Source organism: Patagioenas fasciata, chromosome 18, assembly GCF_037038585.1.
Source record: "Patagioenas fasciata isolate bPatFas1 chromosome 18, bPatFas1.hap1, whole genome shotgun sequence".
NCBI classification, from domain to species: domain Eukaryota; kingdom Metazoa; phylum Chordata; class Aves; order Columbiformes; family Columbidae; genus Patagioenas; species Patagioenas fasciata.
Window position 1 is genome coordinate 10,912,260 of NC_092537.1, and position 25,007 is coordinate 10,937,266.

The 25,007-nt window shown below is 48.0% G+C and overlaps 1 protein-coding gene across 1 annotated transcript in view; it reads right to left on the reverse strand.

Annotated features, from left to right (window-relative positions):
* The window catches only part of LOC139825441 (dynein axonemal heavy chain 9-like), a 180,910-nt gene that overhangs the window by 70,606 nt on the left and 85,297 nt on the right, over nucleotides 1-25,007 (reverse strand). Inside the window, exons 40-46 of the mRNA XM_071816790.1 lie at nucleotides 24,552-24,812; nucleotides 20,357-20,782; nucleotides 16,323-16,442; nucleotides 7,044-7,232; nucleotides 4,842-5,077; nucleotides 2,630-2,752; nucleotides 586-790 (exon numbers count right to left, since the gene is read on the reverse strand). Of these exons, the coding sequence (XP_071672891.1) occupies nucleotides 586-790; nucleotides 2,630-2,752; nucleotides 4,842-5,077; nucleotides 7,044-7,232; nucleotides 16,323-16,442; nucleotides 20,357-20,782; nucleotides 24,552-24,812 (1,560 nt within the window). The remainder of the gene's footprint in view (nucleotides 1-585; nucleotides 791-2,629; nucleotides 2,753-4,841; nucleotides 5,078-7,043; nucleotides 7,233-16,322; nucleotides 16,443-20,356; nucleotides 20,783-24,551; nucleotides 24,813-25,007) is intronic.

The window sequence follows — 25,007 nt, forward strand, 5'->3', positions numbered from 1 at the left end:
ATTATACATACTTGTTACATTGTTAAAAGTGCTATTAGAACAAAGGATTTTCTTTAAAATGTTGTCTTGAATCTGAAGCCATACGTATTAAAAAAGTGAAAGACATAATACTTTGGCCTGTTACAAACAAGCGGGAGGAAAAACCAAAAAGGGAAAATATCATTACCAGCCTCACAATATTTACAGTGGGAATCCTATACCATAAATGCTTAAAATTAAGTAAGATTAATCCTACCCCCAAAATTAAATCTGTAAACTCCAGAAAAGCCTCATATAATGAGAATCTCAGTTTCCATTTCCAAGAGGAGCAGGAAAAGAAGATTCTTACCCAGATTTTTGGACAAAAACTGTTTCAGTGTTCCTGAAACACCCAAGAAAACAAGAGATTGAGGAAAAACATTCCTCAGTGTTTATCAGTTCAAGGGAAATCTCTTGATTTTGGGGTGAGCTCAGCAATCTCTGCAATCTTGCATGTGAAACACTATTTTATTCATATATATTTTCCTTTTTTTTAAGATTTATATATATATATTTCTATATTTTGTTTATAGTAGAGCCTCCCCATGTAAACTACCAGCTCCTGACCTTGAGCTCTTCCAAGTCAGGCCTCTCCATGTTGACCACGGCCGCCAGCAGCTGGTCCTCCAGCCCGTCTCGCGTGACGGTGAAGTTGATGAGGGTGCACTGCGCCTGCAGCTCGGGCTGGAAATGTGGGTTTGCCAGCTTCGTGTGGAGGATGAGGCGGAAAGCGGGGTTGAAATCACACTCCTTGTCCCCAATCTTAATGTACCTGAAATGAGACCAAAAGGAGCAGGAGTGTGCGCCTCTTCCAGGTCGTTTCACTCCAACACAAATGGTTGGATCAGCCAATGACATCTACAAGTGTGGAACTTCCATAGAATCATAGAATCATTTGCTTGGAAAAGACCCTCAAGATCATCAAGTTCAACCATTAACCCAGCCCTGGCACTAACCCACATCCATGAGAACCTCATGTCCGTCTGTCCAACCCTCCAGGGATGGTGACTCCAGCACTGCCCTGGGCAGCCTGTTCCAATGCCCCACAGCCCTTTGGGGAAGAAATTGTTCCCCACATCCAACCTCAACCTCCCCTGGCGCGACTTGAGGCCGTTTCCTCTCATCCCATCTCTCGTTCCTGGGGAGCAGAGCCTGACCGCCCCCTGGCTCCAAGCTCCTTTCAGGCAGTTCAGAGATCAGAAGGTGTCCCCTTAGCTCCTGTTCTCCAGGCTGGGCTCTGCTCCCAAGAAACAAGCAACAGGACAAGAGGAAATGGCCTTAAGTTGCACCAGGGAAGGTTCAGATTGGATATTAGAAAAAAATTCTTCACAGAATGGGTTGTCAGGCTTTGGAACAGGCTGCCCAGGGCAGTGGTGGAGTCACCATCCCTGGAGGAGTTTAAAAGGTGTTTCGACAAGGTTCTTAGGGACATGGGTTAGTGCCAGAGTCAGGTTATGGCTGGACTCAATGATACTGAGGGTCTCTTCCAATCAAAATGATTCTATGATTCTAAAAGGAGATGACTGAGCTTTTCAGTGCAGAGGACTCAGCAGTCCCACCACCTCTGCACCCCCATCTCCACTTCCAAACATTTCCATCCCCTTCACCTGAGACCATCATTCCCTCTGAAATGATCCCTCCCCTCCAACCTGCAGCTGAACCCACAACCAGCCACACTTTGCATGATGTTTCCCCCTGCAAACTTCCCAGCCAGCCTCTGTCCCCAGAAGTTTACACCATCCTAGGATATTTTATGCTACTAAGGAAATAATCCTCAAGAGACTCAAGGAATGTGAAAGGCAAAGCTTAATGGGCTTTTTGTTATTTATTGCACAAAGCCAAAAGCAGGACAGTTCTGCAAGGCACAGAGGTCATGAACATGCTGGGCTCCTGCGAGCGATGGAGCTGCCAGTGGCAGAAACTTTCAGAAGCCCAAATGACGTGTGTCCTTCTAAAGGCAAATGACTTCACTCTGCGAAAGCCAGTGAAACAACATCAAAAGAGTCCCGTAAGCAAGTTCAACCCTGAGCACAGGGTTTTATTTGTTGCCATTATTTGAGCCACACTAAAAATGTGCTTATTTTACTTTACACAGAGAGAGAAGGAAGACGTGAACTCCCCTGCTGCCCCTCTCGCTGCCCTCCTCGGGGCTGGAGGGGACCAGCAGCTGCCGTGAAGAACGTGACCTCATTAAGAAACACTTGCATGCTCTTAATGCCCAAACCTGCAGCTGCATTCCTAAGCGGTGCACAGTGTTTGCTAAAATCCAAGGTTACTTTTTCTTCACAACAGCAATAGCTATTTTGGTAATAATTCCATGTCAGGGTAGCCAATTACAGACTCAAGGTCACTATACAAAAGGAGAATTACAAGTCTTTCTTTTACATGAGGTTTGAGTGACACTGTCCAACAAAATGAAAAGCCCGGGCTTATTTCAAAGCCAGCCTACGACTGAAGTACCCGTGATTGTCTGATTTAAAATGCCCGCACTTCAGAAGGGAGGATGTTAGTGCTGTCATACATGAACACCCACCGTATGCAATCAGGAACAGAAAGCACAACAGCACAAAGAACCCATTCACACATGCTGTTAAACCACCCTCAAGCTCACCTTCCTTTCTTGATTGTTTCTCGCCCTAGTAACGGCCCCAAAACTGGATCCATGGATTCCTCCAGGTTTTCAATCAAAACCAGTTCTCCCGCAGCCAGGGCTCGTTCCATTGTGTCCAAATACCTGTGGGAAACAGCATTGACACTGGTCTCAGCGGGGCTGGATGTGATGCTCTGCAGCAAGGAGGATGCGAGGGGGCAGAGGGGCATCCCACACTGTGGTGGCAGCTGCAGACACACACCAGCAGTTGGGAGAGAAAGAGGGGTCAGACAGTGTCAACATACAGTGTAGGAAGTGGAACTGGCAGAGTCTTGGCTGCCCAACAAAGAGAATCAGGTGTCAGGCTTCCCAAGTACAAGCAATAATAACTGTGTCTTCTGTCCCAAGAAAACAGCATGGAAATCAGTGAACAAAGTTGGGACAATTTGGAGTCATTTTTAGCAAATACTTTGTTTCCACTGGAACCTGCTGGTGCAGTTGATCTTGCATAAAAGGAAGGACGAAAAGCAGGTTTCAGTTCAGTTGTGTCCATGGTTTCGGGTCACATTTAGCACAACTTCTTTCCTCATGAGGGAACTGAGCTACTTTGTCCAGTGCCTAAGTGCGAAACGAGGATGCTCAGCATTGGGATGCTTTGCATTGGGAAGGGCAGGGTCAAGCTCTCGCCTGCAAGGCTTCTCTGCACTTCACACAAGTTACTTAGGCTGGACATGAGGAAGAAATTGTTGGCCCTGAGGGTGGTGAGAGCCTGGCCCAGGTTGGCCAGAGAGGTGGTGGATGAACCATCCCTGGAGACATCCCAGGCCAGGCTGGACGGGGCTCTGAGCAACCTGAGCTGGTGAAGATGTCCCTGCTCATGGCAGGGGTGGCACTGGGGGAGCAGGAAAGGTCCTTTCAACCCAAACTATTCCATGATTCTATTTTACTTCTCTAGAAAGAGGAGAGAAGGGCGCTGCACTGGAACTGAGGATTCTCCAGGGACTGTTACCTCATCACGCTTGCACTGAATCATTCCAGCTATCTGCACTGGCTAAAACTTAGGTTCCTTGTGTGACAACCTTGAAGCACTCCCTCCATCCTAATTAAAACAAAGGATGATGTTATGCCTTAAACATCTAGTTTTTGATATTTTGAGTATGTGCCAGCCTGGTGTATGGCTGGAGAGGGAGGGGGAAAAGAGATGCTGTGTTTGCCCAGTGAGCTGTAATGAATGTTACAGGGTCTATTCCTCTTGTTCCTTCCTGAAGGTTTGTATTTAGGTGCCTCTTGTGGGCTCCTTATTTTTCCCCAGACTGCTTTGAATATCTACAAAGCATGGTGACCGCACTGACCGGGAAAAAGAAAAATGATCTGTATTTTCATCCCACACAAGACCAAATCTAATAACTTCTTGTTATTTTCTATAAGGAAAGTGGAGGAGGCACCAGCAAAACAACCTGGGCAAGGCCAAGTCATCTCTAAATCTGCGTGAGTTTGCAAGCATCAAGTCTGGGTCACTCTCACCTGTTGCCAGTTCCTTCCTCTGAACCACAGAATCCCAGACTGGTTGGTTTGAAGGGGCCTCTGCAGATCCCCCAGTCCAACCTCCCTGCTCACGCAGGGTCACAGAGCAGATCACACAGGTCAGGCCAGGCAGGTTTGAATGTCTCAGGGAAGGAGACTGACCAGAGAGAAGAGCCAGGAGCAGAAAAGCCTTCCCAGAAAAACCTGAGGCAGATCAAGGCAGAGGTGCTGCAGTGAGAACCTCTGAGCTGATGGCGGCGTTGGAGTAGAGTCGCCCAGCTGATCTTCAGGGCATGGTGACCCTCAGGGCAGCTGCACCTCTGTGCCCAGGCTCGCTCACTTCTCCCAAGCCTTGGGAAGCCCTATTCAGCCTCCTGGGAGAAACTGAGTCAGGACATGACACATAAGACAAGCCCGACAGAGGATGCTATAGCATCACACGTACCCAGCCTCCAGCACGTAGGCTGTCTTTATTCACAGTTTCAGAGGAGTTTCTATGGTAACTGAGCCAAGCACTAAACAGGTCCTCTGTTTAATGAGAAATCTTTATCATTTTGGTAATGAATAAGAAGCTAATATGCAAATACATTTGAGAGTTTTCCTCAACGTGATTGGCCCAGCTGGTCACAGTTAAGTATACGCTGTTCATCAAATTCAACAGGCAGATAACCATTACAAGGTATTATGATGTGATAAGGCTGATGTTTACCCCTTCTGCCCAATTCGGATCACTCGGAGGTCTTCGCCATACTTTGTTTTGATCCATTTGATACCCTGCAGCTGTGGATCCACCATGAGGGGCCAGCGCTCGCAGTTGGTGAGGATGGTGGCATTTTCAGTGGACATCCGATCAGCTGGCAGCCCCTCGTTCTGCCAGGCCGCGACATCAGCATCGTCCGTCAGCATGGTCAGGGGATCGAGGGACGGAGTTACAGGGATTGGTACCTGGGAGGAAAGGAGAAATGCTTCCTAGCGTCTTGGTGAAAAGTGACGAGTGTGACTTGCAACACTGAATCATAGAATCATTTTGGTTGGAAAAGACCATCAAGATCATTGAGTCCAACCGTTAACCCAGTACTTTCAAGTCCACCGCTAACCCATGTCCCTGAGAACCTCATCTCCATTTGTTCAACCCCTCCAGGGATGGTGACTCCACCACTGCCCTGGGCAGCCTGTTCCAATGCCCGACAGCCCTTTGGGGAAGAAATTGTTCCCAAGATCCAACCTCAACCTCCCCTGGTGCAACCTAAGGCCATTTCTTCTCATGCTATTGCTTGCTACTTGGGATAAGCAAGGAAAATATTTCAAGAAAAGTCAGTTTAATTAGAAACTGATAACTTGTATTTATCAGTGGCTTCCCATTCTACAGGATAGTTTGAGCTAGTGTTAGAAGAGGGTTTAAAGGAGGGCCACAGAGATGATCAAAGGGCTGGAGAAACTGCCTTGTGAGGAAAGACTGCAGGAGTTAGGTCTTTTCTCCCTGGAGAAGAGAAGGCTCAGAGGAGATCTCATCACAGAATTCCATACTTAAACAGCAGCTACCTAGAGGACAGAGGCTCTGTCTCACAAGGAGCCACATGGAGAAGACAAGTGGCAATGGGCACAAGTTGCACTGGAAGAGGTTTCATCTCAATATAACAAGCTTTTTACAATGAGAACAATCATTCATTAGAACAACCTCCCCAGGGATGTGGTGGAGTTCACATAACCGGAGGTTTTCAAGATGTAACTGGACCAGGTGCTGGATAATCTCATCAAGGCCCTTCCCACAAAAGCCTGGACCAGATGATCTTTTGAGGTCCCTTCCAACCTGGGTTGTTCTGTGATTCTATGATCTTGTTGTAAATGAACACAAATTAAACAAGCATCCCCAAGAGTTTTGCCTGCAGAGCACAAAGCACCCCAAGGGCCACAGTCCAGCCAAGCAGGTCCAGCTCACACACTGCCATGTACAAGATCTCAGAGACGACAGCTTGGAAGAACATAATGACCACCCTGGTAAGTCTGCTGCTGCGCTACAGAACAGTATTAACAGTTCCAGAAACACTTCTCTGGCTCAGGAGGCCATTTCTGGTTGTGAGAACCAGAAAGATATCTGTGCTGGTTATCTGAATAGAAAAGAGCTTTTAATTTTCCATTAGCAACACAGGTACTTCGTTGAAATTTCTATGCACAGAGTCAGATCATTTTTGAAACAACATTGCCTTTCTTAACTAAATTCTTCAGTTAGTGTTAAGAAATGCACTGCCCGGTTGTGACCTTACTTAAAAGTCTCTTGGCATTCCACCAGGATTCATAACATCCAGTTACAGTACTGATGTGCAAAAGCTCAACCCTGCAGGAAACTGAGCACTTGCATTTCCCAATGCATGAGAGGACCTGGTAAAAATCAGTGAAATATTAAACAAGTTTCAAGCGCGACACTCTCCATCTGGTCCAAGCAGCAAGACATGGGGAAAACCAGCTGAGAGGCACGGCCAGCATGAACAGAGCTTGTGGCCAGCATGAAGAATCATCTGGAGTTTTTCCAGGCCTACCAGAGAGCTGGCAGGGAGCTCTGCCTGCTCCAAGCAATCCCTTCTCCAAACCTCCTTCCAGGCCAGCCCTGACACCAAGTTCCAGCTGCACAACTGCGCAGGGCTCCCTGTCTGTGTTGCTTATCAGGATTTTCCTGTGTACACGGAGGAACCAGGTCACTTGTGTGGAGCAAGGACACCACAGCAGCTTCCCCAGAGGGGTGTAAATCAGGCGTGACCAAGTCCTGCTCCTCAGTTCAGCTTGGTGAGGACATTTGGGGGATCAGTCCCATCATTTGGAGGCTCCCCTCATCTGGGGGATCCCCTGTGAACACCACAATTGATGGCCGTGTTAATTCTAGTAACAATTACTTCTCAGAGGAAGCAAAACTTACTTTTAGCTGATGCAAATACGGCTTCCAGATCCCATCCAGGAGCTCTTGACGGTATTTCTTGGTGAAGTATCCCAGGTAGGAGATGAAGGCTGTAATCAGCAACACGTCTCCACACAAGGTGCTCTGTTGCTGTTTGAAGTTCTTCACAGCTTCAGCCCATCTCACATTCTCAGAGGCGAGTCCCCCAACCTAGAATTTCCAAGTCAAATTGATCATTACAGTGGTTCCTTAAGCAATACCTCAGGACCTGGCCATGTCCATACCTTGTTCCTGATGTCAGTTGTATTTTGCTAGAGTTTAAAACCAGGGAATGGAAAATATTCGATGGTTAATTTGCTAACCTTGCCTCATCCCGCTCAGTGAAAGGTTGGTCCTGCAGTTGAATCGCAGGTGTTTGCTTCTCAACTCCTCTAAAATCAAGGGAGGATCCATCACTTCCCCAGCAGGAATTAATATCAAGATGTCAGATGTTAATTACCTTAATGCCACAGGTTCACACCTTGTTACACCCTCTCTCACACAGAGCTCTCTTTCTAACAGCCACAACCTTCATCTGTTTCACACATTTTATTATTACCCTGGGTAGACGGTATTTTGATCACAGTCCCCTCGGGTCTACATTTTCCTTGCCCTTAAGTCTCTGTCCAGAAAACGCTTCTTCATGGACATTTTTCATGAGCATTCAATGCATGAACACTCCAGATGGGGGGTTATCAGCTTTGAAGAGGGTTGAGCATCTCCTTGTAAAATAGGATATCTCTACAGGTACTGAAAACTACTTTGACCATTGGTACTTTTCAGGGTACCACTGGCCCCTCATTCCTGAAATCTTGCAGTTTGGTGATTATAAGAGATATCCCGACACACTCCCCTTCCCTTCCCTTCCCTTCCCTTCCCTTCCCTTCCCTTCCCTTCCCTTCCCTTCCCTTCCCTTCCCTTCAGCACTATTAACTGGGAAGCATGGCTTGGAAATACGAATGGGATGCATCCTTCAGGTCCAGAAGCCAGGAAAACCCCAAACAGTTTTGTGTTGACCTCATGCATTTGAGATCGCAAAAGCCAAACCTTATCCTCAAATTCACAACCACTCTGCTGACATCGAGGGGCCCTGGGAGCACCCATGTAATTTAGAGATCCCCTCTGCTCACAGGCCTTTGGTACCAGGGCCAACCAGCACTTTCAATTTTTCCTCTTCAGTATGCAGTCCATGTGAGCTTAGGGTTGTTTCTCCTATTTCTCATTTTCATTAAAAATTCCTCTACATCTTCCTCTTGCAAACCACCCCTCCTAAGTGAGGCAAATGTGAATAATACGACACCATCTCCTTCTTCAAGGTCACTGTTAAATGTTAAATAGGACCAGCCCTAACACAAATCTTTGTGATAAGTCTTGTGAACACCTTGAACAACTCGTTCCTCTAAACTGGGTTATTTTGCCAGCTTGAACTGATGTGCAGAAGACAGGTCCCCAGGACGGGAAGGCACCACCTTCAGATCCTCCTCAAATTCCACCATCACACGTTCCAACTTGGCCAAGTCCCATTCTAGAAGAAACTTTCTGCCTTCCAAGGGTTAGGAATCACCTCCTGATTCCCAACACAAATCTACTCCTGGCCAGTTTCTGCTATTGGTTCTCATGCAGGCACTGTCCTCCAGGTCAAACAGCTCTTCTTTCATCCTCGTAGAATCACAGAAGCATTTTGGTTGGAAGAGACCCTCGAGATCATTGAGTCCAACTGTTCCCCCACCCCCTGGCACTGCCCTCTGTCCCTGAGAACCTCATCTCCATCTGTTCAACCCCTCGAGGGATGGTGACTCCACCACTGCCCTGGGCAGCCTGTTCCAATGACTGACAGCCCTTCCTGTAAAGAAATGTTTCCTAATATCCAATTAGGTTTACCTCCAGATACTTTTATAAGCTGCCAGTATTTTCTGGGGAATATGCTCTCTTGGCTAAGCAAAAAGCCTTGATCTAGTTCCCCTGTGAAAGACAGAACCACAGGACCAGCTCTAGCAGGCCAGACCCAAGGTCCAACTCCTTTGGCATGCTGTCTGCTGACAGCAGCCCTCAGCAGACGGCTTGGGAAGGCCTTACAAACAAGTACCTGGTAATGGCTCCGGACATAATCCCCCAGCTTCACACAACTGGAGGTTTAAGGACTTTCTGAAACAGAGCTTAATAAGCACTGATGATTTTGTCCTTCAAGACTGAGTCTAAGCTGCCTTGGATACCAACCAACCTTCTGGCATCTACAGCATCCTGTGGCCAGGAGATATACAGTTTAGCTCTGCTTTCTGTAAAAGAATTACATTCTTTTATGTGCTGCCTGAACTTTTCATTTCCCAAAAGCTGTTGACAAAATCACACTTGCGTCACCTTCTCCACACCACTCATGATTTCAAACCCTTGACACCCACTCTGCTGTCGCCTTTTGAGGCTGAAAAGCTTTAGCCTATTCAATAATTCCTCACACAGACAAAGCCTTTTGATTGTCCTTGCAATCTTTATCTGTACTGAACGATGTAATCTTTATTATCCGGTTTCTTTTCATTGTTACCTTCTCTGCACCATTTCCCATTCTACTGCATCCTTTGAGGTACAGCAGAGGGGGCGGAGGCACAGCTGCACATTCCAGGCTTATTGAGAATGTATTTATATAGTGATATTGTGATTTTTTTTCTGTTTTGTTCTCTCTTCTTTTCCTAATAAACCTTAACATCCAATTTCAGCTTGGGTTTTGGGTTTGTTGGGGCTTTTTGCCTCTGGGAACACAGAGCTCACATACTAACAGAACTCGTAACTCCATCGTTTCATTCTTGAATGATAATAACCAGCTCAGCATCACTTACAGCCTGTGTAGAGTAAAAACTAATTTTTCCAATATACATTACTTTATATTTATCTACCTGGCATTTCATACCTCCATTACTTGGTATCATTTTTACAATTCTTTATAGACAGTCTCCATCGTTATCACTTCCATATTACTGAGAAATTTGCGACCTGCTTACACACCATCTCATCCAGATCGTTTATGATTATTCCGATGAACACAAGAAATTGCAGACACCAACAAAAATACATCTGATGGCCTTTCTACCTTTATAAATCTGTGAAAATTGCATTCTGGGCAGCCTGACTCCTTCCAGCAGCAGAAAGAGAAGCCACAGATGTTTCTTTGCACCGTTCATCCTCAGAGCTGTTCCTATACCTGTTTCAGCTGGGTTACTTTCTCATGAACATGAACCAACATCCTACTCACAAAGCTGCAGAGATTTTCCCAGAGCCTTTTGCTGATGTGAGCGCGTGCTGATATTCCCTTAGGTTTGCTATGAAGCCTGCTCTTGATATGATTAACACCACATCTTGTCTTTCTTAAGTCTACATGACATGATCTGTTCATCAGATTGTTTTCTCCAGCTGAACCCCCCAACTCTCTCAGCCTGTCCTCCCAGCAGAGCTGTTCCAGCCTCGGATCATTCCTGTGGCTCCTCCGGCCCCTCTCCAGCAGGTCCATGTGTGTCCTGTGCTGAGGACCCGGAGCTGGACCAGCACTGCAGGGGGTCTCACAGAGCGGGGCAGAGGGGACAATCTCCTCCCTCGATGCTGCTCACACTCCTTGTGATGCAGCTCAAGATACGATTTGCCTTCTGGGCTGCAAGTGCACATTGCCGGCTCACAGCCAGTATTTTACCCCCAGCATCCCCAAGTCCTTCTTCACAGGGCTGCTCTCCATCCCTACATCCCCACATCCCCAGCCTGGGTTGATACTGGGGTTGTCCTGACCCAGGTGCAAGACCTTGCACTTGGCTTTGTTGAACCACATGAGGTTCATATGGCCCCACTTCCTGAGCTTGTCCAGGTCCCTCTGGATGGACCCTGTTCCTCAGGTGTGTCCCCTGCACCACTCAGCTTGGTGTCACCTGCAAATTTGCTGAGGGTGCACTCGATCCCACTGTCTATATCATTGATGAAGATGTAAACAGTACTGGTACCAGTGTGGACCTGAGTATATGTAGATCACATCTACACAGATCAGGTATCACATCTTTCCACACTTAAAAGGGGACGATAAGAAAGGAGAGGACAGACTTTTGAGCAGGGCCTGTTGTGATAGGACAAGGGGTGATGGTTTTAAACTAAAAGAAAGGAGATTCAGGCTGGACATGATGAAGAAATTGTTTATGCTGAAGGCGGTGAGAGCCTGGCCCAGGTTGGCCAGAGAGGTGGTGGATGAACCATCCCTGGAGACATCCCAGGCCAGGCTGGATGGGGCTCTGAGCAACCTGAGCTGGTGAAGATGTCCCTGCTCATTGTGGCACCGGGGGAGCTGGGAAGGTCCCTTCAAACCAAACTGTTCAGTGATTCTATCCGTACACCATCTCTTTTCCAAAGCAATGAGTCCTAATCTATTTCCTCTCTTCACATATAGAAGCTATTGCACCCTTCATTGCACCTTTTCTAGGTCACCTACAGCCTCCTGAGCTGTGACCCAACTGTGTTCAGCACACACAGGCACACCACAGGTCTGATACAATCATTGTTTAACTTCTGCTCCCTGATTTTTTTCCTACCAGTTCCTAGTATTCCATTTTTCTCTCTTCCTCTAGTTGAGTGCCACGCTGCTGTTTCTGAGAACTCTGTGCAACGACTCCGAGAGCTCTTCTGTGAATGATAATAGTGTAATTAGGACCTATCAATGTAAATGCATGATTACAGTTCGTTTTCCCTGCATGCATTATTTTGCATTTGTCATCACTAAATTTCATCTGGCACATTAGAACATATCCACTCACAAATTCCACCCATCATCCATCATCCCTTTTGTGGTGCACAGACCCACCAACTTGCCCTGGTCCCTGTCCCTTTGATCCTGAAGCATCTTCCCCAGGTTGTCGAAAGTTCACGACATGCCAGACTACAATTAAGGCACTGTAACAGTTCAGCTTGCTGTCATCCCCCCGCTTCATTTTTCAATCCAAAGCAACACTGTCTCTAGTTAGGTGCACTCTTCATACAACCTCAAACATGTATTTCAAAGCCTGGGAACATATTTCTGCCCACAGTCACACAGGTGACACATCTTGGATGTCAAATATACTGCACATCAGTACGGGCTGTCAGGATCTATTCCGAGATCAAAGCCAGAGGTGACACAGAAGATGGTGTGTGTTGCACAACATCAACTCCTGTACACTGCAAAAGCGATCCAGGTCTGACAGCCACACAAGCTGCGTGCGTTCTACCCAGGCCTTTCAAACAGCTGGTGGAACTGGCGCTGACATAACTCGTTCTCGTCTGTGTTTCCAGCTGGCTGTGTTTCGTGTCCCTCAGCTGTGACACCTGCCAGCAGCAGCTCTGTCCTGCAACCCCCCACAATACTCACAGCGTCAAGGAACCCAACAGAGTCTCGGTTCAAGTTGTTCCCTCGCCATGGGGTGGGGAGGAGATGTGATCAACACAGCCTTGGATATGGTGTCCCCACTCCTCCAGCACTTCTCTCCATCTTAGGGCAAGCGTGATAAAATTTCACCTCTAAATAAAAATGCCTCTAAGCAAATGGATACTCTGTTAAACCAACGCTACAAATACTGCAGCTTATCCCAGCGATAGGCAGAGGCAGGTGATTTCCCAGGGACTGAGGGCTTCTCCTCTCCCAACAAATTGCATTGGACTCTAATAATTTCCACCGGTCACTCTGGCCTTGCCCAGAATTTTAAATCCTCCCTAATGCCAAGAATCTCCAGTGTTTTCCATATGATCCCCAGTAAGCAGAACGCCCTGGTCACGGCACACCAGCATGTGCTGCAGGACCCTGGCAGGATGCTGCTTCAGTTGGTGTGATCCTAGATGCAGGAACAGCGATTGGCTTCCACCTGTTTTTTCTCTGACAACGAAAGGAAAGGGTGCCTGCCATGGTAATGCACCGTACTTGAGCAGACGTTCAAATTCCATCAAATGATTGCCTCAGCAAGGACTGGCAGGGCTTAAAAATAAGAATCATATTCAAAATAGAAAGCCTATACCCAAGCAATGTCCTTTATCTGCCCAAAAAGCCTCAAACCACCCTCCTCCATCCAGCTCTCTCAGTGCACAGAGCAGACTGCACACACTAACGCATCCTCCTTTCCCTTTTTGCCATCCTCTGTTTGCTTCAATGAGAGACTTGAAACACAGGCACCTAAACATTCCCATTTTAAGTACATATAAGAGACTGAAATAGCTATGGGAGCAGCCAACATCACCCACAGGTGACCAGACAGACCCGCGCATGGTTTCTCCCACTCGCACACCATAAAGAGCAGGGTGGGAGCAGCGGTTTGTGCATAACCACATCAAGATCTCCTGATGCCTGCACAGGGAAAAGTTTCTTTCCAAAACCAGTCACCAGCGTACCCAAAGAATTTCAAGATGAAAGAAACCTGTGAGCGTCCCCAGGTCATGAGCAAGGGAAAGAACACGTTTCAGAGCCAATATATTCCTATTGCTTCACTGAGGTTATACCGCCCATGACACAAACTCCGTGCTGTCAGACCACAGACTAGTGCAGAGATCATTGCTAAAAATGCAGTTGCAACCAAAGAAAGATTTTCTAAAACTTGATTCCTATGTCTTATCTTGATTTCAGAATTGAAATAGTTGCTTTTAAAGGAAATTATCAAACTTAAAAAAAATCATGTAGGAAGATACATCACAGGTGACAATCTGTCACTACAGTGGTACTAATCAAGGTGAAATTAAGCCGTATTCAGTGTAAAGAATTGCAACCATCATTTCTATGTTTCTTTTTAATGAAATATTTTCTTCTATTTTGTGGTTCTTCTATGTGAGCCACAATCTACCTCCATGTCACACGTTCAATGTGATTTTGTTAGTCTGCAGAAAGACACAGGGCAATACTCATCCTTCAAAATCTCCCCAGAAACATCAATGGCTCTTTCAAAAGAAAAAGCTACTTTCCTGTTTTAATTAAATGCTTCAGAAGCATTCAGTGAGATTTAACCTGAAGAACATGAAAGCATAAAACTCCTTCAGCGGTTGCATAAAACAGATCTAAATCGGCACAGGAAGGGACTTTTCTGCTGTTTGTCTTTGACCCCGGATATCTGAGCATCTCAGAGTCCCAAACGCATTTGTCGGCAAAGCAGCCGCCTGTGCCGCAGCCGGGCTGCACGCGGCTCTTCCAACGCAGGCACACAGATATTCAAGATGAAGGGTCTTTTTTCCGAAGTTTCCCAGTACCCAGGCACGTAGCAGGTGAACTCCGCACTTTTGGGGAACACTTTCCTGCCCTTTTTCATGTGTCTGTGAAAACTCACCCGAAATCTAAACAGTTCTGAAAATCCAGGCTAAAGCAATTTGCTGAAGGTCACTTAAGAAGGTCTGAGAGTACGAAATGTGGAACAGAGCACAACTCCACATGTCCAAAGCAAAAAGCTTAACCATTTGACTTCTATATTTATCACTGCATGCTACACTGGGATAGATGCAAACAGATATTTTACTTTATATACAGATTACAGCCAATCAGAGAATCCTGCATCACTTCTAGACATACCTTTGTACTGGGATGCAGCTGCCACCAGCTCCACCAGCAGTAGCAGCTTCAACAACACAGAGACCAACCTGCATCCCTGAAGATGGGCAGAGCAGGCAGGATGGTCTCCTGGAGATACAGGCCGAGTCTCTTGGGAAAGAGAGCGGTTCAAACACAGCATCTCCCCTGCCACTGGGAGGAAGAGCAGCACGGCCGCTTGCCTTTCAGGGCTGCTGCAGGCCCAGGCTGCAGGTCACAAAGCAGGGGCCACACGTTTCAGTGAGTTTTGCCAGGTCACAGGACAGGCTCGGCAGCTGTGCACATATCCCTCACCCAAAACAGGGCACGGGAGGAGCTCTGCACATGAAGAGCTGCAATGTGGGAACGCAACTGCCTAAGTCCAGACCTCCACCTGCATCTTCCCTGCAGGTCTAGCATGTCGGATATTTTAAAAACATGGAAAAATTGGGGCTTTCCACTGAGATTATATCAATGTGTTCAGTTTTTGGCCCCTCACACCAAGAAAGGCCTTGAGGTGCTGGAGAGAGTTGAGAGAAGGGAGCGGAGCTGGTGAGGGGCTGGAGCACAAGTGTGATGGGAGCGGCTGAGGGACCTGGGGGGTTCAGCTGAAGAACAGGAGCTGAGGGGAGACCTTCTGATCTCTGAACTGCCTGAAAGGAGCTTGGAGCCAGGGGGGTCGGGCTCTGCTCCCCAGGAACAAGCGATGGGATGAGAGGAAACGGCCTCAAGTTGCGCCAGGGGAGGCTGAGGTTGGATCTGGGGAACAATTTCTTCCCCAAAGGGCTGTGGGGCATTGGAACAGGCTGCCCAGGGCAGTGCTGGAGTCACCATTCCTGGAGGGGTTGAATAGATGGAGATGACACTCTCAGGGACATGGGGCAGTGCCAGGGTGGGTTAACTGTTCGACTTGATGATCTTGAGGGGCTCTTCCAACCAAATGATTCTGTGATTCTATGATAATGGTGCCTTTGTGTGCAAGAGGGGGAGCTTGAGTCAGCAGAATCAGCTGCTAGAACCAGCTCCAACACCACCGCCTGGCAGGGCAGAGCTCAAGCACCAGTCAGTCTCCTGCAGCCCCGTTCCATTGCTCAGAGGAAGAACTGGCTCGCTCGGAGCTGACAGCCAGTGCGGAAGCCAAAATGCAAAGCATTAAGGGCAATTAAGGCACTGGATGTGAGCTGGGGCTCCAGCTAGTGTGAACAGAAGCCATCATCTCTCAGTGTCTTATCTGTGAAGTAGTGACAAGGGCATTGCCCCTGCAGAGGACTAGGAGGCTGCGTATTTTGAAGATACAATAGACTGCAATGCATAGCGATGGACTGATAACGGAGACATGCACTGCTTTTTTAGAGCTTTTCACTATTAACTTTTCATAATTTCTAAACCTGCAAAGCTACTGGCATATTCCTGTCTTTTTTTTTTTTTTTAATGATACGATTTTTGAGTAATATAGTTTTGGCTCATCAGTACTTGATCAAGCTTTTAAGTAACAAAAAGGAGATGAGACCTGTGAAGAGGGTATAGCAATACGAGCAGTGCCTACCCTGATGTATGAAAACAGCCAATGCAAAATCATTTTCATTACTGAAACTTGCTGTAGTGCAGGAAACATATCCCAAAAAAATGAGAGGATGTAACGTGCTGTGTGCACGTGGTTCGCATCTCAGCAGCACCTGGTACCTCCCATTCATGCCACCAGAGCTGCATCTGCTGACACTCACCAGTCGATTCGCAAGAGCAATGGTACACGCTGTCGCTTCGGCTTCTTGCTGACACTTGAGTTTGTCGGAAGTGGCCTTCTCAAACTTGGCTGTGAGCTTCCTCAGGTTCTCGTTGAGGCGCTGTACATGAGAAAAGAAAATAAAAGGAGAAAATCACAGCACAGTTTTAAGGCAAACCCTTCTGGAGAGATACTCCCCCTGCGGCAGCAGGAGCAGCGCGGAGCAGCCGGGTCCTGGGTTACATTGTGTGCTTGGAACTCACACCCTCAGCGCAGGGCACAGGCGAAGAACCTGCAAAACTAATGTATTTGGTGTGAATTTAAACTGGGAAAAGGGGTCCTTATGGCCAAGCACCTATGAGTGGTGCTATAGCTATGAACAGGGCAGCTAAGAAAACCAAGTCTTTTGTTCTCTGATGCTGCAGCCCCTCTGGTCTCGGTCCAGTCCTTGAGGCTCTGCTGAGTTGCGCGCAGAACCCCAAGGGGCTCCTGGGGCTTGAACCATCGCCAGAACACACCTCCTGTGCCCTCTTTCTAGAAAGGACTATGACATAGAAGTCAATAAAGTGATCCTGCTCCTAAAGCTGCCTGAGCTGCCTTGGACACTGTGACAGAGGAGCGCAAGTAGCTCCAGGTGGGACCATCTCACGTGCAGGCCGGCTGCAAAGTGTTTGAGGGCTGGGAAGGGGCAGAAGCTCCCAAAGCACCTGGAGCCCCCCACACTGTCCCTTTGCTTGGCCAGAGCTGCTCACACTCAGGTCTAAAACAAATCAAGGGCTCCCACAAGCACTTGGAGCATCTCACTTCTGATAAGAGAGGCAGAAGTAATAATCGATTTTATCTCCACCCAGTGCAAACTGCTTAAGGATAAACTGCTCGTAAATCACTCTAACGCTGTTTGAGCTACACTAGAAACAAACCTGAAAATAAAAAAGGATTCGATTCGATTCGATTCTATTCTATTCTATTCTATTCTATTCTATTCTATTCTATTCTATTCTATTCTATTCTATTCTATTCTATTCTATTCTATTCTATTCTATTCTATTCTATTCTATTCCATTCCATTCCATTCCATTCCATTCCATTCCATTCCATTCCATTCCATTCCATTCCATTCCATTCCATTCCATTCCATTCCATTCCAGTATCTGCAGCTCTCCAGGATACTGGAAAACACAAAGCGCTCCCTCCTTGACCTGTCTTGGAATTAATAACACAAAAAGTTTCTGTCCCTGCAGGTACATGAATGCGTGTGCATACGTACACTCCTATATATAAAACCCCATTACACAAGCACTATCTGATACATGAGCGTGAGCTGTGAGAACAGGTCAGAGCTGCAATGCCCACCAGACCCACTCTGCAGTAACACACAAACACATCTGTGTGCAGCTGGGAGGACAGCTCTCACTTCTATATCTACCCTCCCCAGATTTGTAGTGACCTTACTTCCCAGGCAAAGTAATAAGTATTTCTGACAATCCAAATAGTCTCATTTATTCCTAAAAATAGATATGCGGCAGCTCAGGGCCCTGTTGTGAGCAGGTATGAATCAGCCTCACGTCAATGAAGGTATCCAAGATATCACAGTTTGATAAGCAGGGATATCCCTCCAGATCCAGCCCTGCGCCGAGCAGTGTGTCATTACCCACCTGCAGAGGGGAAAACTCACCTAAACCAATCAGTTTTGCAAGCGCATGCTGGTGAGGTACCAGTAATCCCCCCAAAGATTGGGGGGATTGCCACTTCCTTAACCAAATCCCACTTCTTTGAAAAAAGAAAGAAGAGAAAAAGCTCAGACATTAAAAGCTTCAGAAACAAGAACCATAAAGGGATAAAAAAATGTTTCCCAGTGCTGTATTTCACATCTGAGATGGGAGAATTAGAGGCTAAATAGCTCTAAATCCAGCCCTGCTCCAGGTGCTGTGCCCACCTCTGCAGCAGGAAGGGGCTACTGGAGGAATCTGCAGCCTTTTCTTTAATATTTTTAGTTAAAAAGTGTAGTAAGCATTTTAAGAAGCCTAGGAGGCATCAAAAGAGCTATATATTTTCTAAAACGAAGATGGAACAGATGAGTCCTCGCACGAGCTGGGCTGGAGGAACAGCGCTGCCCCTCTCTAAGTGCACATCTCAAAGCCGCATATTTCAACACAGAACTGTCAGCCCAGCTGACAACACATGTTGGTTTTTAAAGGGGATTTTGCACACACTGTGGTGTCAGTACGAAGGCACAGACACACAGGATCCTTCACTCATGAAGGAGGATGCCAGATCCACAGCATGTTAAGAAAAGGCAGGTTTGGGGGCACATGCTCCAAAATAAGTCAATATTTTTACTTACTTGTCAATATTTTTTAATTATTTTGATTTTATTGACGTATTTGTCTGGGTTTTTTGTGGGGTTTTTTTGCTGTCTGCAGTGCTGGTCCAGCTCTGGGTCCTCAGCACAGGACACACATGGACCTGCTGGAGCGGGGCCAGAGGAGCCACAGGAATGATCCGAGGCTGGAACAGCTCTGCTGGGAGGACAGGTGAGAGAGTTGGGGGGTTCAGCTGGAGAAGAAAAGCTCCGGGGAGACCTTAGTGTGGCCTTTTCATACGTCAATGGGGTTGATAAGAAAGATGGGGACAGACTTTTGAGCAGGGCCTGTTGCAATAGGACAAGGGGTGATGGTTTAAACTAAAGGAGGGAGATTCAGGCTGGACATGAGGAAGAAATTGTTGCCCTGAGGGTGGTGAGAGCCTGGCCCAGCTTGGCCAGAGAGGTGGTGGATGAACCATCCCTGGAGACATCCCAGGCCAGGCTGGGTAAAGATGTCCCTGCTGCGCTGCCTTTTTTTTTTTTTTTTTTAATTAGCAAAAAACTAAATAAGGATGATGCACAAGATTTGCCATCAGGGAGCTGTGCAGGGGCAAACTTTTAGCCTCGTACTTCAGCAGTCGTCATCCTGCAAAATACGCCCATCATCGGGGACTGAGCGCAGGGAACCAGCCCAGCACATGCTATGAGTGCTCTGAATGAGCCTCCGGTTCCTCTTCCCCCCCAGGAACACACTGGTTTGAGACAACGAGTTTCCTGAGGACCCAGGTGTAGAGTTAAATTACGTTTTGAAAAACTAGGTGGGAATAATAAGAATTATTAATTAGCCTTCCTTTCAAGGTGTAAGCAAGGCTGTCGAAGAACAGATGAAATGTAGAAAGCAGCAGTAAAAGGGACAGAACGGACTGCAATCTGCTGAATCTTTGGATTCCCACCCCACACGTGAGCACAGAGAAGCAGCTTGCTCCAAAGTGGAGGATTTCTCCCCAGGCAGTGACCAGTGTGACAAGTCACGGAATCCCAGAATGTCAGGGGTTGGAAGGGACCTGGAAAGCTCATCCAGTGCAATCCCCCCATGGAGCAGGAACACCCAGCTGAGGTTCCACAGGAAGGTGTCCAGGCGGGTTTGAATGTCTGCACAGAAGGAGACTCCACAACCTCCCTGGGCAGCCTGGGCCAGGCTCTGCCACCCTCACCATGAAAAAGTTTCTTCTCGTATTTAAGTGGAACCTCCTGTGTTCCAGTTTGCACCCATTCCCCCTTGTCCTATCACTGGTTGTCACCCAGAAGAGCCTGGCTCCATCCTCCTGACACTTCCCCTTTCCATATTGATCCCCATGAATGAGTCCCCCCTCAGTCTCCTCTCCTCCAGCTCCAGAGCCCCAGCTCCCTCAGCCTTTCCTCACACGGGAGATGCTCCACTCCCTTCAGCATCTTGGTGGCTGCGCTGGACTCTCTCCAGCAGTTCCCTGTCCTTCTGGAACTGAGGGGCCACAACTGGACACAATATTCCAGGTGTGGTCTCCCCAGGGCAGAGTAGAGGGGCAGGAGAACCTCTCTGACCTACTGACCACCCCCCTTCTGATCCAGCTCAGGCACCATTGGCCTTCCTGGCCACAAGGGCCCAGTGCTGGCTCATGGTCACCCTGCTGTCCCCAGGAGCCCCAGGTCCCTTTCCCTTACACTGCTCCCACCGAAGGGCAAGCACTTACAGCAATCTTGGCCTTGATACTGGCCAGCTTGTCCTGGGCAGCCGCCAGCTCGGCGTTGGCCCTGCTCAGAGCCTGCCGCTTGGGCTGCACCTCGCAGAACACAGCGTGGAACCGCACCATGTTCACCACCCAGGAGCAGAGCCCGGCCGCCGCCAAGGACTTGGTGGTCACAAATTCGGGTTTAAACTTGGGATCCTGTAAATAGGGCTGAAGGGCTTTGAGGCAGTTCTCATGGATGTTCTCCTTGTCGAACTTGATCAAGGAGTCCAGGAAGCCATCCACCCTGGCCATGGCGACTTTGGCTGCTTTCCAGCTCCTGTCCTTGGGAATCTTTCCTCCTGGGGCCATCAGCACCATCACGGCTGCGGTGACATTGCTGACAGCTGAAGGTGGTGAGCCAAAGGACCTCAGCTCCGTCAGATTCTTCTGAAAACGGGAAAACAAGGTTGTTAGACAAAAATTAATGGGTTTGCTTTCTACTTTGCAACTAATAGAGTCAGGCTCCCAAGCTATCAATCTGATAAATTGGGTTTCTTCCAGCCCAAACATTCTTGCCTCTAAATCACCGCTGTGCATGTCTGCAGCACATGTGCTCAGTTCCCTGCACCCGGACCAGCCCAGCCCCATGTTCCTCCCCACACTCCCACCCTTTCCCTGCTGCAGGAGGTTTTTTGCCGTCTCAGAAGATCAGGATAAGGAAAAAGGAAAACTTTCCAAATAATAACCTCTTCAAATTGCCCCCAGCCCCTCTAAAACTGCCTTGAAGCTCTTCTCTTTGTGCTCAACTACTCCCTGTGCCAGACACCCTTGCACTGAGGTCTTGTTGAACTATCTGTGTGCACCCCTGGGGCCATCATCCAGCCCAAATTTAGGCACTTAAACAAAGCACCTTTAGCAGGATGGCAGTCATTGGGGTGAACAGACAGTCCCCTCACAAGAAAATCAGCTAATCCACCTCCTCCACTGCCAACACAGGCAGCTTCAGTGAGTCCCTAATAGAAAGTGGGATGAATCTTAACCTAAGTTAAAAAAAGGTGAATTGCGGAGAAAGCACCTATTTCCTAACACCCTTGCAACTGTGACAATAAAGCAGTGCTGAGGATTTGATCTGCTGACATCTTAAATCTTGTCTCCGCGCACACGCGATTTAGCTTCAGCATAGGAAAAACCAGCGCGGGTAACTCAGCTGTGCTCAGATGACACGCTGTTGTCAAAACAAGGATAAGGGCTGTTTCAACACTGGTTTAAGGAAAATCTATGAATTTCAGTCAGCTCCTGTTTCTATCAGTTCTGAATAGTTTTTAATCTATTTTCTCTGATGTTCTGCTTCTATCAGTTTCTATCTGTGGCAGCAAGGTGCGAGAGTCTGGTACTTCTGAGCATTCATTTTTTAGATAAAGGTATCTGCCATGAATCTATTCCTAAATGTGTCTTCGTTTGCTTTGAGCTTTTCTTAATCATCGAGCTGGCAGAAACAGGCCCTTGGGAGCTGTGTGCATTTCCAGTGTGAAACGTCTCTAATTAACATGCTCGATGACACGGAGCCAACCGTGAGCACAGGCGAGCAGCCCGACATTCCCTCCTGTGTCCCCAGCACCCAGCTCAGCTCAGCTGGGAGCAGCACGGACGACGTGGCCTCTCCGGAGCCCCCGTGTGCTGGGGGTGCTGCTTGGGGGGCTCTGGCAAAGCAGCCTGTCTTTCACAGCCTGCATCTTGCTGGCAATGGGATGCTGAGCGGGTGCTGTTGTTCTTTCCCTAGGAAGTGAGCACTTCACGGCATGACAGGAACGGGGACGCCACTGCCCTGGGTGGAGGGGAGGATGATGCTGTCCTGGTCAGGAGATGGAGGAAGCCCTGGGCAGCATGGGGTGCCTGGTTTCCTTCCCTATTGTGAGAGTTTCTGGCGCCACGGGAAGAGGACAAGTCAAGCCCATGGTGAGCGCCACGCTGATGAACTTGAGTACCATGTAAAAGGAGCTCTGCCCTTTTCCCTGACAGCATCAATCTGTTGCATTTTAATCACAGAATCATGGAATCATTTTGGTTGGAAGAGACCCTCAAGATCATCAAGTTCAACCATGACCTGACTCTGGCACTAATCCATGTTCCTATGAACCTCATCTCCGCATCTGTTCCACCCCTCCAGGGATGGTGGCTCCACCACTGCCCTGGGCAGCCTGTTCCAATGCTTGACAACCCTTTCCATTCAGAAATTTTTCCTGATATCCAATCTAAGCCTCCCCTCGTGCAACTTGAAGCCATTCCCTCTCATCCTATCGCTTGCTATTCAGGAGAAGAGATCAACACCCTCCATGCTACAACCTTATATCACTCTAAATTCTTCTTCTGCACACCGGAGTATCCCCAGGATGGAAACCAGACAGGACACTGACACCGAGTGCCACCTGCCTCATGAACCACTATGGCATCCTCAGATGTCTCTGGACCATCTCCAGGGGGATATTCCTTGCAGGCAATTGCATGGCAAGTTTGTTGCTTTTGATACTGTCACTGTTTTCTGCTCTCTGTAACCTGTGCGGAGACTGAGCAGCACTGGCCAAGCACCATCGTCCTTCTCACACGGGCACAGGCTGCCCAGAGAGACAACTCTGCCTCCTCTTGCAAGTGCTTTGTGCCAAGCAGAGACCCACGGGCAGGGGAAGGCAGTCCCGGAGTCGCTGTGCCTTCATCTCCTCCTTCCCTCCTCCCAAAATGAGATGAGGATGTCGAAACATCAGATCCCCCGAGTTCCATGTCCTGCACTCCTTAGGGGATGCAGGTGCTGAGGAACAGCCCACAGACAAATTGCACTGCAAGAGATAAAGGGCATTTTTGTCTCTAAAACCTGATTTCCTAAGTTTTCAAACTCACTGTCACATCTGGCTTTGCATTTTTTTGATTTTGCAGGTGCTCTGTGCTGGGTCTGTCATAACCTGCTGGGCATCCATCATGGTCCATATACTTATTACCTTAATTATTTTATGCATATACTATACAAGTCTGAATAGACATGGTTGTTCTTCTTTTAAACTAGCAGGTGACACTGGCACAGAAATGTCCATGTATCCACATACTTACTGAGCTTCTTGGTAGCTAACTATGTATATTTACTGCTGCATTCTACTTGACAGTTTTCCTCACTATTTTCCATATTAATGTTGCATATAGCAGTGCTGCCCAAAGAAGACAGATAATTGGGGAGAAACTGTATATACACACACAAATATTGCAGATTATTCACATTAGTAAGCAGGTCAAGCTCTCCGGCGCATCTCCGATCAGCAGGTAAAGGAGACCATGCCTTCCAGTGCTCTGCTACTGCAGCTTCACAGGTCCCTAGAGAAAAATCCCAGCATCTCCCTAATCTTTGCCTAATGAAATATTCTACAGCTCCAGCACGAAACCAAAACTAATAAGGAGACAAACATTTTCCCTTTGTACAGTCCTTTCCCTTCCAGGAACAAGAGCCAAAGCAACACATCTCTGCAGCAAAGCCATGTTTTCTGAAAGCTAATTAAACAGCAAACCCATTCCTGATGACGGAGAGTTGTTTTCCTCTCCCCCAACGGGGCTATGACTGAGCCATGGTTTGAGGCATGACAGAGCCTTGCCTTGCTGCAATCATGGGATTCATTCTGATTTTCCAGCTGCACCAGGTGCTTGGCCACTGCTCTGCCCTGGGTGCAGCAGGAGTTTTCTGCTCCAGGATGCCGTGTGAACTTCAAGTCAAGATAAATTGTAGGTCCGTCCAGGTTCCAGTATAAGTTGGGGAATGACCTGAGCAACCTGAGCTGTTGAAGGTGTCCCTGCTCATGGCAGGGGTGGCACTGGGGGAGCCTTGAAGGTCCCTCCAACCTAAACCATCCTGTGATTCTATGGATCTATGATTCTAAGGTGACCTTCCCTTCCTTGTGGGGCAGAACCAACGAGCAGTGGAGCCAGCCAACAGTGGAGAAGAGGTGCAAACGAAACACCCACCTCCAGTTCCTCCTGCTCTCCATAAACATGAGTAAAAGGCAACTTGGTGCAGCCTTGCTGCTACTCTAAGTTACACCAAGAACCCAGTATGCACCAGCTGGGAGGAAGCTGGAGGAGGGTGAATACATTGCCCAAAAATTTGGGCCATCAGATGATATTTCCCCCTGCTCCAATGCAGTCGGCAGATACTGGATTCCCAGGGGAATCTTTACCCTACCTTGTTAAGGGTGTTCAGAGCAGCCTGGGCAGCCTCCAGGGCAGGCTCAGCTTTGGCCAGGTCCTCCTCGCAGTCCTTCTGTTTCTGCTCGACCTCCTGGGTGATAAGTGCCACTTTCTGCTCCTCCTCATCAGCAATCGCCTTTTCCCTGCTCACTTTCTCCGTCTCCACTCCTACCACCCGGATCAGCTTGTCAGCATCCTCATTCTTCTGCTTCAGCTCCACTTCTTGGGCTGCCAGCCTGGCCTTCAGCTCATCCACCTGGAGGGAAGAAACACATGTGGGAGCACAGACATGCACCAACCTGTTCCTGCCCTGCACAGCAGCACAGGGTCACACTCCGGAGGGGCTGAGCAGCACTCAAAAGCACAGAGGGCCTGTGGGCAAAGCAAGCAATGCCGCGGTAGCACAGAAAAGCGGTATTCTAGCTGTTAGCAAGATTTGCTGCTCTCCTTT